Below are 17,554 nucleotides of genomic sequence, written 5' to 3'. Positions count from 1 at the left end.
AATCTTTGGAAAATAAGTGTCTAAATGGGGTAGAGGAACAGAGGGATTTGGGGGCACAGATACACAGATCACTAAACGTAGTGTTGCAAGTGTAGTTTAGTATTTAAAATAAACACTCAACATCAGGCCTGGATTCGAAGATTCAAGTAGTCTTTATCTTGCACGGTGGGGAGACCGCCTGCTGGTTGTCTGTAGACAGGCCTCTCCAATGATACAAAGTTCCAAGCAACCTTTTATACACTTAATGATGCATGCCTGCCTCGTGCATGGCGCCCCCCCCCCCCATGCTGTTTAATTGGCCCAAAGCCCGTGTGCACAGTTGCTGATTAACGAATTCCCATTCGCGTCACACGATCATTCTCCTATGTCTCATACCAGATGGAGTTTTTCCAACATGTCACCTCTGACCCCTTGCCCTGTTTAACTGCCCTCTCTGGGCCTCCTGTGGTCCAACAGTTTAGCTATTTGTAATTATCCCCAGGTTACACAGCTTGCAACAATTAATCATTCCCGGATATACTAGGGGTTCGAGGGTCTAGTGAAAAGGAGGAACTGAAGGAAATCCTTATTAGTCAGGAAATTGTGTAAGGGAAATTGATGGGATTGAAGGCCAATAAATCCTCAGGGCCTGATAGGCTGCATCCCAGAGTACTTAAGGAAGTGGCCCTAGAAATACTGGATGCATTGGTCATCATTTTCCAACATTCTATTGACTCTGGATCAGTTCCTATGGACTGGAGGGTAGCTGATGTAACATCACTTTTTTAAAAAGGAGGGAGAGAGAAAACAGGGAATTATAGACCGGTTAGCCTGACATCGGTGGTGGGGAAAATGTTGGAATCAATTATTAAAGATGCAATAGCAGTACATTTAGAAAGCAGTGACAGGATCGGTCCAAGTCAGCATGGATTTATGAAAGGGAAATCATGCTTGACGAATCTTCTCGAATTTTTTGAGGATGTAACTAATAGAGTGGACAAGGGAGAACCAGTGGATGTGGTGTATTTGGACTTTCAAAAGGCTTTTGACAGAATCCCACACAAGAGATTGGTGTGCAAAATTAAATCACATGGTATTGGGGGTAATGTATTGACGTGGATAGAGAACTGGTTGGCAGACAGGAAGCAGAGAGTCGGAATAAACGGGTCCTTTTCAGAATGGCAGGCAGTGACTAGTGGAGTGTCGCAGGGCTCAGTGCTGGGACCCCAGCTATTTACAATATACATTAATCATTTAGATGAAGGAATTGAATGTAATATCTCCAAGTTTGCAGATGACATTAAGCTGAGTGGCAGTGTGAGCTGTGAGGAGGATGCTAAGAGGCTGCAGGGTGACTTGGACAGGTTAGGTGATTGGGCAAATGCATGGCAGATGCAGTATAATGTAGATAAATGTGAGGCTGTCCACTTTGGTGGCAAAACAGGAAGGCAGAATATTATCTGAATAGTGACAGATTAGGAAAAGGGGAGGTGCAACGAGACCTGGGTGTCATGGTACATCAGTCATTGAAGGTTGGCATGCAGGTTCAGCAGGCGGTGAAGAAGGCAAATGGCATGTTGGCCTTCATAGCTAGAGGATTTGAGTATAGGAGCAGGGAAGTCTTACTGCAGTTGTACAGGGCCTTGGTGAGGCCTCACCTAGAATACTTTGTTCAGTTTTGGTCTCCTAATCTGAGGAAGGACGTTCTTGCTATTGAGGGAGTACAGCGAAGGTTCACCAGACTGATTCCTGGGATGGCAGGACTGACATATGAGGAGTGACTGGATCAACTGGGCTTGTATCCACTGGAGTTTAGAAGAGTGAGAGGGGATCTCATAGAAACATATAAACATCTGACGGGATTGGACAGGTTAGAGGCAGGAAGAATGTTTCTGTTGCGGGTGAGTTCCAGAACCAGGGGTCACAGTCTAAGAATAAGGGGTAAGCCATTTAGGACCAAGATGAGGAGAAATTTCTTCACTCAGAGAGTTGTTAACCTGTGGAATTCTCTACCGTAGAAAGTTGTTGAGGCTGGTTCGTTAGATATATTCAAAAGGGAATTAGATATGGCCCTTACTGCCAAGGGGATGAAGCGGTATGGAGAGAAAGCAGGAAAGGGGTACTGAGGTTGAATGATCAGCCATGATCTTATTGAATGGCGGTGCAGGCTCGAAGGGCCGAATGGCCTACTCCTGCACCTAATTTCTATGTTTCTATTTTATTTCCCTTTAAACACCTTTAGAAAGCTGACCACCACAGAAGCCTATTTCAGCTCGTTTTAGTTCTGAGACCCATTCTTAACCCTTTAATTATAGTGGAGCGCAAAAGCCCCACTTCAGCAGGTTAATATGGCCACAAAAAAGCAAACAAAACACAGGGGTTCATTTTGGAGTGTCAGCCTAGATGGTGTCAGTGGGTAGCACCCTCGCCCCTGAGTCAGAAGTTCGTGGGTTCAAGTCCCACTCCAGAGACTTGAGCAAAAAAAATCTAGGCTGGCACTCCGAGTGCAGTGCAGTACTGAAGGAGTGCTGCACTGTCGGAGGTGCCGCCTTTCAGATGAGATGTTAAACCGAGGCCCCGACTGCTCTCGCAGGTGAATGTAAATGATGCCATGGCGCTAGTCCGAAGAAGAGCAGGGGAGTTCTCCCTTGTGTCCTGGACAATATTTACCCCTCAATCAACACGTTTCTACAAAAGCGGGAATATGGTGTTGAGATAGAGGATCGGACATGATCATATTGAATAGCGGTGCAGACTCGAAGGGCCGAATGGCCTACTACTGCTCCTATTTTCTATGTTTCTATCACAAAAAAACCCCCAAATTATCTGGCCACTATCACATTGCTGTTTGTGGGAGCTTGCTGTGCACAAATTGGCCGCAGCATCTCCCACCTTACAGCAGTGACTACATTCCGAAAGTTGTTCATTGGCTGTAAAGCGCTTTGGGGTGTTCTGAGGTGGCGAAAGGCACTATATAAATGCAAGTCTTCTTTTAGATTACGTGCTCGAGTCTCTGGAGTGGGATTTGAACCCACAACCTTCTGACTCGGAGACGGGCCATTTGACAGCTGTGTTGCATTTTCCCGCTCACGTTCTAATTTGTTTCTTCCAATAATTGATCTGCAGGATGGTGCCTTCCTGGATTTTGATGACTCTGCGACAGATGCCACCAGCAGTATGGAGGACCTTCCCTCCTTGGACTCCTCGTTACAGTGCTCGATGTCCTTCGGGGAGCTCAGACTGTCTTCCGATCCAGTGGCAAGCAGCTCCGAAGATATCGCCAAAGCAGACACTGTCTCGACCTGCCTGATGCAGCTCGGTAAGATCGGGAGAGGTCATGTTCTCCCAACGCTTACGGCCAACTGTCCTTTGCAAAAAACTCTGGAATCCGACGAGGCTTCCCCGCTGCCAAAACTTGGTGGATGTGATTTGACAGATGGAGCCGGGGAGGATCAGAGTAACAGTGCGTCTGATCTGGAGAACGCAACAGACAGCGAAGACCAAGACTCGTTTCCTTTGCTCATCAGGTCCATGTCCAGCTCCAGACGGCATAGCTGGGAAGGACCCTTATCCCCGTCAGCACTTGGAGACACAAGGCGGAGGTAAATCCATGCAGTAACAAGACAGCTAACTGTCACGATGTCGGAAAGGGGTTTCTAGATGTACCCTCACTTTCAGTGTCGGAGTTTCCTGTGAAGTTTGAGATAACGTTCGCGATATTCTCCCCAACTTCTCTCTGAGGCTGGGACCAGACTGTTCGCTACCTTGACCCTGCAATGAGATTCCAGCCACATATACGCAGCATAACTACGACCGCCTATTTCCACCTCCGTAACATCACCGGTCTCCACCCCTGCGTCAGCTCATTCGCTGCTGAAGCCCTCATCCATGTCCTTGTTACCTCGCGACTTGACTACTCCGACGCACTCCTGGCCGGCCTCCCACATTCTACCCTACGTAAACTGGAGGTCATCCAAAACTCAGCTGCCCATGTCCTAACTTGCACCAAGTCTCACTCACCCATCACCTCTGTGCTCACCGACCTACATTGGCTCCCGGTTAAGCAATGCTGTGAATTTTAAATTATCATCCTTGTTTACCAATCCCTCCATGGCCTCGTCCCTCCCTATCTCCGTAATCTCCTCCAGCCTCACAACCCCCCCGATATGTCTGCGCTCCTCTAATTCTGTCCTCTTGAGCATCCCTGATTATAATCGCTCAACCATTGGCGGCCGTGCCTTCTGCTGCCCGGGCCCCAAGTTCTGGAACTCCCTCCCTAAACCTCTCCACCTCTCTACCTCTCTTTCCTCCTTTAAGACGCTCCTTAAAACCTACCTCTTTGACCTCTTTTCCGGCTCGGTGTCTTACAACACTCCTGTGAAGCGCCTTGGGACATTTTACTAGTGGTTAAAGACATTATGTAAATATAAGTTGTTGTAATGATCAATATCTGACAATGCTGCAATCATTGTTGATCCAGTGTGCACTAGCGAGGAGTTTATAAGATGGAGTTTGCAAGCAAAGGTATAGCTGCAATCCTTAATAACATTATTCCTTTTTCATTTAGTCTTAGATTTTTAAAAAACCCTAAAATTAGTTCAAATAGAAACTTTGCATGACAACTTGCATTTATATGGTCCCATTAACATAAGACAACATATCAAAATGCTTCACAGGAGCGTAAACAGACGTAATTCTACACTGAGCCAAAAAAAAGAAACATTAAGAGACGTTAAACCAAAGACACAACTATTTGTGGTAAGAAAATGGCTGCCGTGTCTCTGGTTGGCTCTCCATTATCACATGACCTATTGCTGATTGGTCCCCTTGAAGGATAAGCCACATCCTGACGTTTCTCTGGAATGTGTACCTGGAACCGCCCAGCCCAAGTTCTCACTGACTTTGCAAATTGTAATTCGTTCCATTCTGACTTCTGAAGCCAGAGAACAGATCTCGAACAACCCAACAAAACCTCCCAAGACCCAGCCAAGGTCCCTTACCCCCTTACCCCAGCGCAAGTGCTGTCTCCCCCAGTCAAAGTGCCTTACCCCAGCGCAAGTGCATGACCTTACCCTCCCACCCCCCCTGCCCCACACCAAAAATGGAGCATTGTGCGCGGATTGTGAACAAGTTTATTGGGTATGGTGAATAGTGACAGTGTCGTGACTTCGGGATTTCATCCACCGCAACAATGTCCCTTGTAACACACACGCACCGAGCTTTCCGAGAAATCGGGTGTGGGTGTAAAGGGGGTTGGAAGAACATGATCCTTCTTCCCTGAGTTCCTTCTCTCTCCTCTGATCTCCCCCACCCCATGTCTCTCTCCAGCACCCCCGCCCCCCACCCCCCAGGCTCTCTCTCTCCTCCTCCCACCTCCAGGCTCTCTCCCCCCGCCCCCACAGGCTCCCTCTCCCTTTTTCTCCCTCCCCCAGGCTCTCTCTTCACCCCCTCCCCCACAACCAGACTTCTCTCTCCACCACCACCCTCCCTCCCTCCCCCCCCCCCCCCACAACCAGGCTTTCTCTTGCCCCTACCCCCCACACTCCACCAGGCTGGCTCTCTCCCCTACCCCCGGCTCCCACCCCCTCTCCAGCTCTCTCCCCCTTCTCCCCTCTCTTGCCCCCTCCCTGCCCCCCCCCCGCCCCCCCACCCGCTGGTTGAGTGGGGGTCTCAGGGCTCGGCGGCTTGTGGCTCAGTCGAGCAACGTGGTCAGAATCAACGTGATCAATGCGGGGCCACACATCCGGTTCTGGTTTCGGGCGGGGGTGGGAGTGGCAGAGTCTGGAGGACGCAGGCACAGAAGGACGAGAAAGTCGTTAGTACAAACAGTCACATCGTTAAACCGAGGCCCCCGTCTGCTCTCTCGGGTGGACATAAAAGATCCCATGGCACTATTTTGAAGAAGAGCAGGGGAGTTATCCCCGGTGTCCTGGGGCCGATATTTATCCCTCAATCAACATAACAAAAACAGATTATCTGGTCATTATCACATTGCTGTTTGTGGGAGCTTGCTGTGTGCAAATTGGCTGCCGCGTTTCCTACATTACAACAGTGACTACACTGCAAAAACACTTCATTGGCTGTAAAACACGTTGGGGGGGGGGTCTGGTATCATGAACCAGGGGACACAGTCTAAGGATAAGGGGTAAGCCATTTAGGACTGAGATGAGGAGAAACTTCTTCACTCAGAGAGTTGTTAACCTGTGGAATTCCCTGCCGCAGAGAGTTGTTGAGGCCAGTTCATTGGATATATTCAAGAGGGAGTTAGATATGGCCCTTACGGCTAAAGGGATCAAGGGGTATGGCGAGAAAGCAGGAAAGGGGTACTGAGGGAATGATCAGCCATGATCTTATTGAATGGTGGTGCAGGCTCAAAGGGCCGACTCCTGCACCTATTTTCTATGTTTCTATATAAATGCAAGTCTTTCTTTCTTATATAAATATAAGTTGTTATTGCCGTGCATACGACCTACTTAATTCCGTTTCAGAAATGCACAGGTACAATTGTGAGAAGACCTATGTATTCATTCTGGGGATGTGAGCATCGCTGGCAAGGTCGGCATTCATTGCCCATCCCCTAGAAGGTGGTGTTGGAGTTTGCAAGAGGCCATATAAAGAAGAGTCGATCAGGGCTCAGCTAATACCATCGTGCGAGTGTCCTTTCCCTGGGTTCGCTTGGAGACTTGTGCAGTCACACGGTCTTGCACTGCCCTTTCATCGCCCTCGGCCTAGCACTCTGTCTAACGTCACAGGGTGCAGAGTTTTCACTTCATTGTTCGACTTCGGCAACCGTTGAGCAAAAGAGCAATTGCATTCCCCCCCCCCCCCCCCACCACCCAAAAGGGGGCACATAACCCCCCCTCCCCCCCCCCCCCCCCCCGTTCCAATGGTTTTTATCGCAGCGGCGGTTGAGGTCGCCTCTTGAGTGAAATTCCGCTCTTTGTTGCATTTTCTTCTTCGGATCCGGAAGCCGCTCTTAGTGGGGGAGGATCCGCGGCCGTGGCAACACCTGAGGGGCGGAGGTTGGGGGCGGTGCTGAGTGACCACCGCGATGACGTCATCACGGCGCCGTGTCACCACGGCTCTCCCCCTCACTTAAAGGGGAGAGCCTCCGTGATTTTAAAACTTTGGCCCACTGGGCCACCGGGGAGGGTTTCGGCCGGGCCAGCGGCCTGGCACCCAAAGAGGGGGTGCTCGGGCCGACTGTTGGCGGCCCGGCCGAACCCGGGGGGCACAATTGTCGGGCCGACATGGCAGTCGGCCGACAAAAAAAAAACATGGCGGCAGCGGCGGTGCGCCCTCCCCTTTAAGGGAAACCGCACCACCGCCGCAGAAGGCCACAGTCTCACTGGTTCACCGGGAAAAACAGGTTTTGGCATCGCCGGGCGGGCCGAAGATTTTCACACTGGAATGTCACGATCGGGGGGGGCGGGGGGGGATCGGTAGCAGCGGAGAGGGAAGGGGTGGGAGCGGGGCACCGCCGGGAAACCACGGAAGGGCTAGCGGCGGCCATTCCACCAAAAGCCGACGGCCACTCCACTCCGCAGCGTGGCTGCCGATTTGCGGTGATAACGGGCCTGAAGGGGAGGGGCACTTTCGGCCCCCAAACGTCCTGTCTGGGAAATAGTAGCTGGCCCATGTAGGTGCCTAAAGCCAAGTCTTCTGTCTGATACGGTGACGTGTAACTGACCAAGCGACGCGTCGGATATCTGCTGCCTGGGGTCATTTGCCTTTTCCACGGGTCGGGCGAAGGAGGGAAAAATGGTTTTCTTGTAATGTGAACCAGTGTAAGCAGGAAATTGGAAGCAAATCTAACTCAAGGTTCAAAGGCCCTCGCTAAGTTTCGGCACAAGATAAAACCAAATGGTAGCACACACTTGTCGTTCTCAAGTGCCCCGACAACTGTCCGCCCCTGATTGCTATGTAGATGTGATTATGGTGGATGTTCCTAGTTAGCGTTATTCTGCTTCCCCTCTTCGAAAGATTAATTCTCCCGGCTCTAGCAGAACGGCTTAGAAGCAGCAACAGCTACTGCTGAAGCTCGAGATACAAAGATGGGAGGAAAAGCAATGTGTGAGGAGGACACAAGAAATCTGCAAAAGGACATAGACAGGCTAAGTGAGTGGGCAAAAATTTGGCAGATGGAGTATAATGTTGGAAAGTGGGAGGTCATGCACTTTGGCAGAATAAAAAAATCAAAGAGCAAGTTATTATTTAAATGGAGAAAGATTGCAAATGTGTCGCAGTACAGTGGGACCTGGGGGTTCTTGTGCATCAAACACAAAAGGTTAGTATGCAGGTACAGCAAGTGATCATGAAGGCCAAGGGAATCTTGGCCTTTATTGCAAAGGGGATGGAGTATAAAAGCAGGGAAGTCTTGCTACAGTTGCACAGGGTATTGGTGAGGCCACACCTGGGATACTGCGTGCAGTTTTGGTTTCCATATTTACGAAAGGATATACTTGCTTTGGAGGCAGTTCAGAGAATGTTCACTAGGTTGATTCCAGAGATGACATATGAAGAAAGACTGGATCGACTAGGCTTGTATTCAATGGAATTTAGAAGAATGAGAGGGGATCTCATAGAAACATATAAAATTCTGACGGGATTGGACAGGTTAGATGCAGGAAGAATGTTCCCGATGTTGGGGAAGTCCAGAACCAGGGGTCACAGTCTAAGGATAAGGGGTAAGCCATTTAGGACCGAGATGAGGAGAAACTTCTTCACTCAGAGAGTTGTGGGCATGTGGAATTCTCTACCACAGAAAGTTGTTGGAGCCAATTCGTTAGATATATTCAAAAGAGAGTTAGATGTGGCCCTCACGACTAAAGGGATCAAGGGGTATGGAGAGAAAGCAGGAATGGGGTACTGAAGTTGCATGATCAGCCATGATCATATTGAATGGTGGTGCAGGCTCGAAGGGCCGAATGGCCTACTCCTGCACCTATTCTCTGTGTTTCTATGTTTCTATGTTTCTATGAGAGGGTTGACTTATGAGGAAAGATTGAGTAGGTTGGGCTTCTACTCATTGGATTTCAGAAGAATGAGAGGGGATCTTATCAAAGCATATAAGATTATGAGGGGGCTTGACAAGGTGGATGCAGAGAGCATGTTTCCACTGATGGGGAAACTAGAACTAGAGGGCATGATCTTAGAATAAAGGGCCGCCCATTTAAAACTGAGATGAGGAGAAATTTCTTCTCTCAGAGGGTTGTGGATCTGTGGAATTCGCTGCCTCAGAGAACTGTGGAAGCCGGGACATTGAATAAATTTAAGACAGAAATAGACAGTTTTTTAAACGATAAGGGAATAAAGGGTTATGAGGAGCAGGCGGGGAAGTGGACCTGAGTCCATGATCAGATCAGCCATGATCTTATTAAATGGCGGAGCAGGCTTGAGGGGCCGGATGGCCTACTCCTGCTCCTATTTCTTATGTTCTTATACTCGATGCAAATCTCAGAACATAGTGTAGCCAAAGTGTGGCGCATGAAAAGGCCCACCTAGCCCCTAAGTATTCCTCGCAACAATTCTCGTTCACTCTGAGCCTGCCATTCAGTCCGGTGCCAAGTCCCAACCAGTGGAGGCAACACATATACTCGGACAGAAATGACTCAGAGCAGACAAAGCCAAAAGCGAGAGCGAGCGATGTAGGAACAAAACAACGTCAGGGTAAGATTTTCATCTTTGGCATTTTGCAGAGTGCACTCAGTGAGCAAGTCAGGAATCACAGTCCCGACCTCTGCTTAACCGTGCAACATTTGCATTGTTTCCGAAAATGGAAGGTTTCTGCTTTTTATTAACTGCCTCTTCGAAAAACAAACCAGAAAGAAAGACTTACATTTATATAGTGCCTTTCATGACGACCGGACGTCTCAAAGCGCTTTACAGCCAATGAAGTACTTTTGAAGTGTAGTCACTGTTGTAATGGAGGAAACACGGCAGCCGATTTGCGCACAGCAAGCTTCCACAAACAGCAATGTGATAGTGACCAGATAATCTGTTTTTGTTATGTTGATTGAGGGATAAATATTGGCCCCAGGACACCGGGGATAACTCCCCCTGCTCTTCTTCGAAATAGTGCCGTGGGATCTTTTACGTCCACCTGAGAGAGCAGGTGGGGCCTCGGTTTAACGTCTCATCAGAAAGATGGCACCTCTGACAGTGCTGCACTCCCTCAGTACTGCGCTAGGTTGTGTCAGCCTAGATTTATGTGCTCAAGTCTCTGGAGCGGGTCTTGAACCCACAACCTTCTGACTCCAAAGCGAGGTTGCTACCCGCTGAGCGACAGCTTGCACAAATTAGTGTTTATTTACAGTCCGGTTAAAACCGCTATTGGTTCGGAATGGTTCGGTCTCCCGTCTGGGCCTAGTCGGCCGATTACAGCCTGGGCTTCAGTGCCTGTGGGGTAGGAAGGGAGGGAAGAGTTGGGGGGAGCGGCAGTGATGGGGGAGGGTGGGGGGTGGAAGGAAGCAGCAGTTGGAGAGCAGGCGCGTGTGGATGTTGAGCGAGGGGAGGATTGAGTTACCCGGCGATGCCCCTGCAGTGGAATAGCAACACAGGTTTTTAAACTGGCCACTTGGATGAGCTACTGAGCACTACTGCACAACCTCATCGGCCGTCACTGCCTTCAAGAGAGGAGGGTGAAAATTGGAAAGAGGGGGTCGGGGCAAAGTCGATGTTCATTCATTCAATGGTTTTGCATTAAGAAATTGGCTGTGTTATTTCTGACTCAGTAATGGTGAGACAGGGACACAGCCATAGTAATGAGCATTTGGTCCAGCCAGTCCTGAATCCCCAGGGTTGAGATGCCAGCTGCAATATCTGAAACAGGAATTTTCCATAACTGCACATGCCATATATGTACATGGTGCCCTTTCAACAGAGAGAGCAGTGTTAGCGAGTGTTTGCCTTTTGCAGTGTGCTGCCAGGGTGCTCCAATGCACACAGCCGTGGCTCAGTGGGCACCTCTGAGTCAGAAGGTTGTGGGTTCAAGTCCCACCCTGGAGACTTGAGCACATATGCCAGGCTGACACTCCCAGTGCGGTGCTGAGGGAGCTCTGCACTCTCTTCCCTCTCAGGTAAACATATAAAATAGGTGCAGGAGTAGGCCATTCGGCCCTTTGAGCCTGCACCACCATTCAATATGATCGTGGCTGATCATACAACTTCAGTACCCCATTCCTGCCTTCTCTCCATATCCCTTTAGCCATAAGGGTCACATCTAACTTCCTTTTGAAAATATCCAACGAACTGGCCTCAACAACTTTCTGTGGTAGAGAATTCCACAGGTTCACAATTTTCTGAATGAAGAAGTTTCTCCTCATCTCGGTCCTAAATGGCTTACCCCTTATCCTTAAGACTGTGACCCCTGGTTCTGGACTTCCCCAACATCGGAAACATTCTTTCTGCATCTAATCCTGTCAGAATTTTATATGTTTCTATGAGATCCCATCTCATTTTTCTAAATTTCAGTGGCTATAAGCCTAGTTGGTCCAGTGTTTCTTCACATGTCAGTCCTGCCATCCCGGGAATCAGTCTAGTGAACCTTCGCTGCCTCAATAGCAAGAATGTCCTTCCTCAGATTAGGAGGGTAGAAGTAAAAGATCCCACGGCAGTATGTTGAAGAAGAGTAGGGAGTTATCCCCGGTGTCCTGGGGTCAATATTTATCCCTCAATTAACATAACAAAAACAGATTATCTGGTCATTATCACATTGCTGTCTGTGGGAACTTGCTGCGTGCAAATTGTCTGCTGCGTTTCCCACATTACAACAGCGACTGTACTCCAAAAAGTACTTAATTGGTTGTAAATTGCCTATGGAACGTCCTAAGGTCTTGAAAGGCGCTAGAGAAATGCCAAATCTTTATTTAATACAGACAGAGATCACTATACTGTATATTGCAGCATGGCAGCCCTGATCTGCGTGAGAACACCAGAGGCAGGTCAGGGCCATAAAAGGAGCGGAGGTAAGCGGCCTGGGAGCAGCGCGAGCTGGAGCAGGAGGACGAAGGCAATGAAGAGTCCAGGTCGAGGTCGGTGATTGGAGCGTGGGCAGATACAGCAGGAGCGGCGAGATCGGGGCGAAGGAGCGGCGAGAGATTGTAGAGCTACGAGATCGGGGCCCAGAAGAGCCGAGGGCCCAGGAGCCGTGCAGCAGAGCAGGTCTCCAGTCGTCCTGGTTAACCCTTGCCACTGGACCAAGCCCTAGCTCGGTCAAGCCCGTGTGGTGGCTGGTGTGCAACGGCCACCCCACGTTAAAAAAATCCACACACCGGCATCTTCCGCCCTTCAACATGTAGTTCGGGATCTGGAATATTAGGTCCTTCATTGAAACACCTGTGAACTCATCCTTTTATGGTGTGGAAGCAAGCCATCCTCGCTTCGAGGGACCGCCGATGATGATGATGTATACCAGCGATGTCGATGACACGGCCTCTGTCCCGAGGATCTCTGATCTGGCCCGCCTAGCTCCAACTTGTCCCGAGCATGAAGCCAACGTCTTTAAACTTCCCAGGAAAAGGATCGGTGGAGATGAACCTATCAGAGAGAACACCTGTGTCAACTTTCCAGCCCCAGGAATTTTACGGCGCTCAAAACCTTCGAGTTGTCAGGCTTTGGGGGAAATGGGGGAGAAAGGATGGGAGGGGAAGTGGGAGAGGATAAGATGGAAAGGGGGAGAGAGGAGGAGGTTATATAGGAGGATCGATGTTCTTGTTGCGTGTATGTGGGGGCGGGGGGGCAGGGTGGCTGGTTTTATGGTGAGTGTGGTGACCTGGGTTTTGTATCTATTGGGGAGTTGCAATATTTTGTGCATGGGAGTCTCCATTTCTAGACGAGGATCCTGTTTGTGTGTGTCCAGGGCTCTCAATTCTTGTGTACGGAGGTCTAATCATTGGGGATCTTGCTTTTTGTGTGTTTGGAAGTATTTTTGTGCTTTTGTGAATCTAATATTCCCTGTAATATACATTGGGTCTAATATTCGCCTGCAATAGACATACCATCTCCTATTCCCTATAGATCTCTTATTCTCTAATTTACACAGTGGCTGCTATTCTCTGTAATATACACAGAGGCTGCTATTCGCTATAATATACACAGAGGCAACTATTCTCTATAATATTCACAAGGGCTGCTATTCTCTATAATAAACACAGGGCTGCTATTCTCTATAATATACACAGGGGCTGCTATTCTCTATAATAAACACAGGGCTGCTATTCTCTATAATATACACAGAGGCTGCTATTCTCTATAATATACACAGAGGCTGCTATTCTCTATAATATACACAGGGGCTGCTATTCTCCATAATATACACAGGGGCTGCTATTCTCTATAAAATACACAGGGGCTGCTATTCTCTATAATATACACAGAGGCTGCTATTCTCTATAATATACATCGGGACTGCTCTTCTCTATAATATACATCGGGACTGCTATTCTCTATAATATACACAGGGACTGCTATTCCCTATAATATATACAGAGGCTGCTATTCTCTATAATATACACAGGGACTGCTATTCTCTATAATATACACAGGGACTGCTATTCTCTATAATATACACTGGGACTGCTCTTCTCTGTAGTATACGCAGTGATTATTTTCCGTATTATACAATTTCAAAATCTTTTCTGGTGGATTTACTGCTAGTTCTTTGCCATTTGTTCAGTCCCTGGACCGTTTGTTCTTGGCTCTTGCATCAGAGTACAGACTCTGAGTACCCGGTGATATGGATCGAGACAGCCACAGGAACACACACACCACAGACAGAAACTTTTGCGCAACTTTCGCCTCCTCCTTCTGCTGAGGACTGGCAGATAATCACAGGCAGCTCCTATCTTTGGGGGGTGGGGGCAGAGGGGGGGATGATTTGTGTGAGAATGTCGGATGGGACATGATAAAGTTCCTGCATTGTGCAACAACTGATTTTCCACAAGAGTTTCAATGCAAGGCAGTTCCTCAATGTTACTGGTATCCGACCAATTGTACCAACTTTAGTCGGTGAACACTAATTGCTGTTTTAGTAACTTAGGAACAGCAGGATGCCACTCAGCCCCTCGAGCTTCTTCCGCCATTCAATGAGATCACAGCTGATCTGCATCGCAGCTCCATTTACTTGCTTTGGTTCCATATCCCTTGGCTAACAAAAACTCAGTTTTCAAATTTTCAATTGACGCCCCCAGCCTCAGTAGCCTTTTGGGGGAGAGAGTTCCAGATTCCCACTGCCCTTTGTGTGAAGAAGTGCTTCCTGACATCACCCCTGAATGGCCTGGCTCTAATTTTAAGATTATGTCCCCTTGTTCTGGACTCCCCCCACCCCGCCCCCACCCCCACCAGAGGGAATAGTTTCTCTCTATCTTACCCTATCAAATCATTTAGTCATCTTAAACACCTCAATTAGATCACCCCTTAATCTTCTATACTTCAGACTTGAACGGATTTGGCGGACAACTGGTTTTGCCATTCACTGCCAGATCTGGTTGGACCACAAAAAGCACATCAGCTCCTGCTCTCGCCTGCCAAAATCATTCTGGAATGCAAAGATAAACCCCGGCTTCTATTCTCCACTGCTAACCGTCTTCTTAAACATAACATAAGCACAAAAGAAATACGAGCAGGAGTAGGCCATACGGCCCCTCGAGCCTGCTCCGCCATTTAATACGATCATGGCTGATCCGATCATGGACTCAGCTCCACTTTCCCGCCCGCTCCCCTTATCGGTTAAGAAACTGTCTATCTCTGTCTTAAATTTATTCAATGAGCTGGCTTCCACAGCTCTCTGAGGCAGCGAATTCCACAGATTTACAACCTTCTGAGAGAAGAAATTCCTCCTCATCTCAGTTTTAAATGGGCGGCCCCTTATTCTATGATTATGCCCCCTAGTTCTAGTCTCCCCCATCAGTGGAAACATCCTCTCTGCATCCACCTCTTCCCTGTCCCCTCCACCCTCACCTCCAACAATAAGTGTGAGGAGCTCATGGCCTTCTTTGTCCCTAAGATTGAGACCATCCGTTCAGCCACCTCTACCTCTTCCCTTCCTTCCCTGAGCCCACCGGGACAAACTTCCTCTAAGGTTCCCCCCTGCCCGAGCCCTGACCTCACATCTTTCTCCAGTTTCTCTCCGATCTCCCCTCATGACCTTTCCGAGCTCATCCTGTCCATGAGACCCACTTCCTGTTCCCTTGACCCTATTCCCACCAAAGTGCTGACCCACCCAACTTCCTTTTCTGGCTCCCATGTTAACGGTTCTCTCTCCTCAGGTACTGTCCCGCTCTCCCTCAAATCTGCCGTCATCACCCCTCTCCTCAAAAAACCAACCCTCAACCCCTCCGTCCTTGCAAACTACCGTCCCCATCTCCAACCTCCCTTTCCTCTCCAAAGTCCTTGAACATGTTGTCGCCTTCCAAATCCGTGCCCATCTTTACCGCAACTCCATGTTTGAGTCCCTCCAATCCGGTCTCCACGCCTGCCACGGTACCGAAACAGCTCTCATCAAAGTCACAAATGACATCCTTTGTGACTGAGACAATGTCAAACTATCCCTCCTCGTCCTTCTTGACTTGTCTGCAACCTTTGACACGGTTGACCATTCGATCCTTCTCCAACGCCTCTCCACCGTCGTCCAGCTGGGTGGAACTGCACTCGCCTGCTTCCATTCTTATCCATCTAATCGTAGCCAGAGAACCACCTGCAATGACTTCTCTTCCCGCCCCCGCATCGTTACCTCTGGTGTCCCCCAAAGATCTGTCCTTGGCCCCCTCCTATTTCACATCTACATGTCGCCCCTTGGCGATATCATCCGAAAACACAGCGTCAGTTTCCACATGTACGCTGTCGACACCCAGCTCTACCTCACCCCCACTTCTCCCGACCCCTCCACGGTCTCTAAATTGTCAGAATAGTGATTGCACTTCAGAGAGACCTGGGGGTTCTTGTGCATGAAAGACAAAAAGTGAGTATGCAGGTACAGCAAGTAATCGCGAAGGCAAATGGAATGTTGGCCTTTATTGCAAGGGGGATAGAGTATAAAAGCAGAGAAGTCCCGCTACAACTGTACAGGGTATTGGTGAGGCCACACCTGGAGTATTGCGTACAGTTTTGGTCTCCGTATTTAAGGAAGGATATACTTGCATTGGGGGCTGTTCAGAGATGGTTCACTAGGTTGATTCCGGAGATGAGGGGGTTGACTTATGAAGATAGGTTGATTAAGTTGTGCCTATACTCATTGGAGTTCAGAAGAATGAGAGGTGATATTATCGAAACATATAAGATAATGAGGGGGCTCGACAAGGTGAATGCAGAGAGGATATTTCCACTCATAGGGAAAACTAAAACTAGGGGGCATAGTCTCAGAATAAGGGGCCGCCTATTTAAAACTGAGATGAGGAGGAATTTCTTCTCTCAGGGTTGTAAATCTGTGGAATTCTCTGCCCCAGAGAGCTGTGGAGGCTGGGTCATTGAATATATTTAAGGCGGAGATAGACAGATTTTTGAGTGATAAGGGAGTAAAGGGTTATGGGGAGCGGGCAGGGAAGTGGAGTTGAGGCCAGGATCAGATCAGCCATGATCTTATTGAATGGCGGAGCAGGCTCGAGGGGCCGAATGGCCGACTCCTGCGCCTATCTCTTTTGCTCTTATGATTTATTCTGGACCTGGGTGCTAATTAACTATCCACCTCTGCCTGCGCAGGCTCAGTCTCGATCTGTTGGGTATTGACAGCGATGGGGAAGGCGACAGAGAGGATGAAGACCATTCGGATCCATTAACGGACCGCTCAGCATACGAAGTACCAGAATCCCTCACCGCCGCCACAGAGAACGATACGCGGGCAGCTGGAGGTCAGGCCAAGACCGGCTCAAGCATGTCCGAGGACAAGGTGGCCAAGCAGGTAATTCGCTCGGGTTCCATGTGGACTGTGGTAGCACCAGTTATGGAACTGACTGACGGGTCACATCCAAAGATTATGTTGTAACTCATTGCTACTGATCTTCTGTGGAAGGGTCACAGCACTAATCAATAGGGTGGGTATTCCGGTTATTGCTCTTACATCTAGACAACAACACCTTGCATTTATATAGCGCCTTAACGTAGTAAAACATCCCAAAGCACTTCACACACGAGCGTTACCGGACGCAATTTGCCACATAAGAAGAAGTAGAAAGAAGTTTTTTATGTCGCGGCTTTCATGGCGTCTCTGAGCGGTTTACAGCCAATGAAATACTTTTGGAGTGTAGTCACTGTTGTCATGTAGGAAATGTTTTGCGCACAAGCAAAACATCATCATCATCATGGGCAGTCCCTCGGAATCGAGGAAGACTTGCTTCACTCTAAAAGTGAGTTCTCAGGTGGCTGAACAGTCCAATATGGGAATTACAGTCTCTGTCACAGGTGGGACAGATAGTCGTTGAGGGAAAGGGTGGGTGGGACAGGTTTGCCGCACGCTCCTTCCGCTGCCTGCGCTTGATTTCTGCATGCTCTCGGCGACGAGACTCGAGGTGCTCAGCGCCCTCCTGGATGCACTTCCTCCACTTAGGGCGGTCTTTGGCTAGGGACTCCCAGGTGCCGGTGG

The 17,554-nt window shown here is 49.0% G+C and overlaps 1 protein-coding gene across 2 annotated transcripts in view; it reads left to right on the top strand.

The window, feature by feature from the left end:
- Window positions 1–17,554, top strand: part of arhgef18b (rho/rac guanine nucleotide exchange factor (GEF) 18b) — a 242,069-nt gene that overhangs the window by 74,732 nt on the left and 149,783 nt on the right. The window contains exons 3-4 of one of the 2 annotated variants that reach the window (XM_070873404.1): window positions 3,106–3,581; window positions 16,675–16,873. In XM_070873404.1, the coding sequence (XP_070729505.1) occupies window positions 3,106–3,581; window positions 16,675–16,873 (675 nt within the window). Of the gene's footprint in view, window positions 1–3,105; window positions 3,582–16,674; window positions 16,874–17,554 lie in introns of those variants that run through there. The other variant, XM_070873405.1, reaches the window with a different exon arrangement.

The sequence above is a fragment of the Pristiophorus japonicus genome, unplaced genomic scaffold, assembly GCF_044704955.1.
Source record: "Pristiophorus japonicus isolate sPriJap1 unplaced genomic scaffold, sPriJap1.hap1 HAP1_SCAFFOLD_465, whole genome shotgun sequence".
NCBI lineage: Eukaryota > Metazoa > Chordata > Chondrichthyes > Pristiophoridae > Pristiophorus > Pristiophorus japonicus.
Note: the sequence above shows the minus strand (reverse complement) of the source record. Positions and strands in the feature narration are given on the sequence as shown.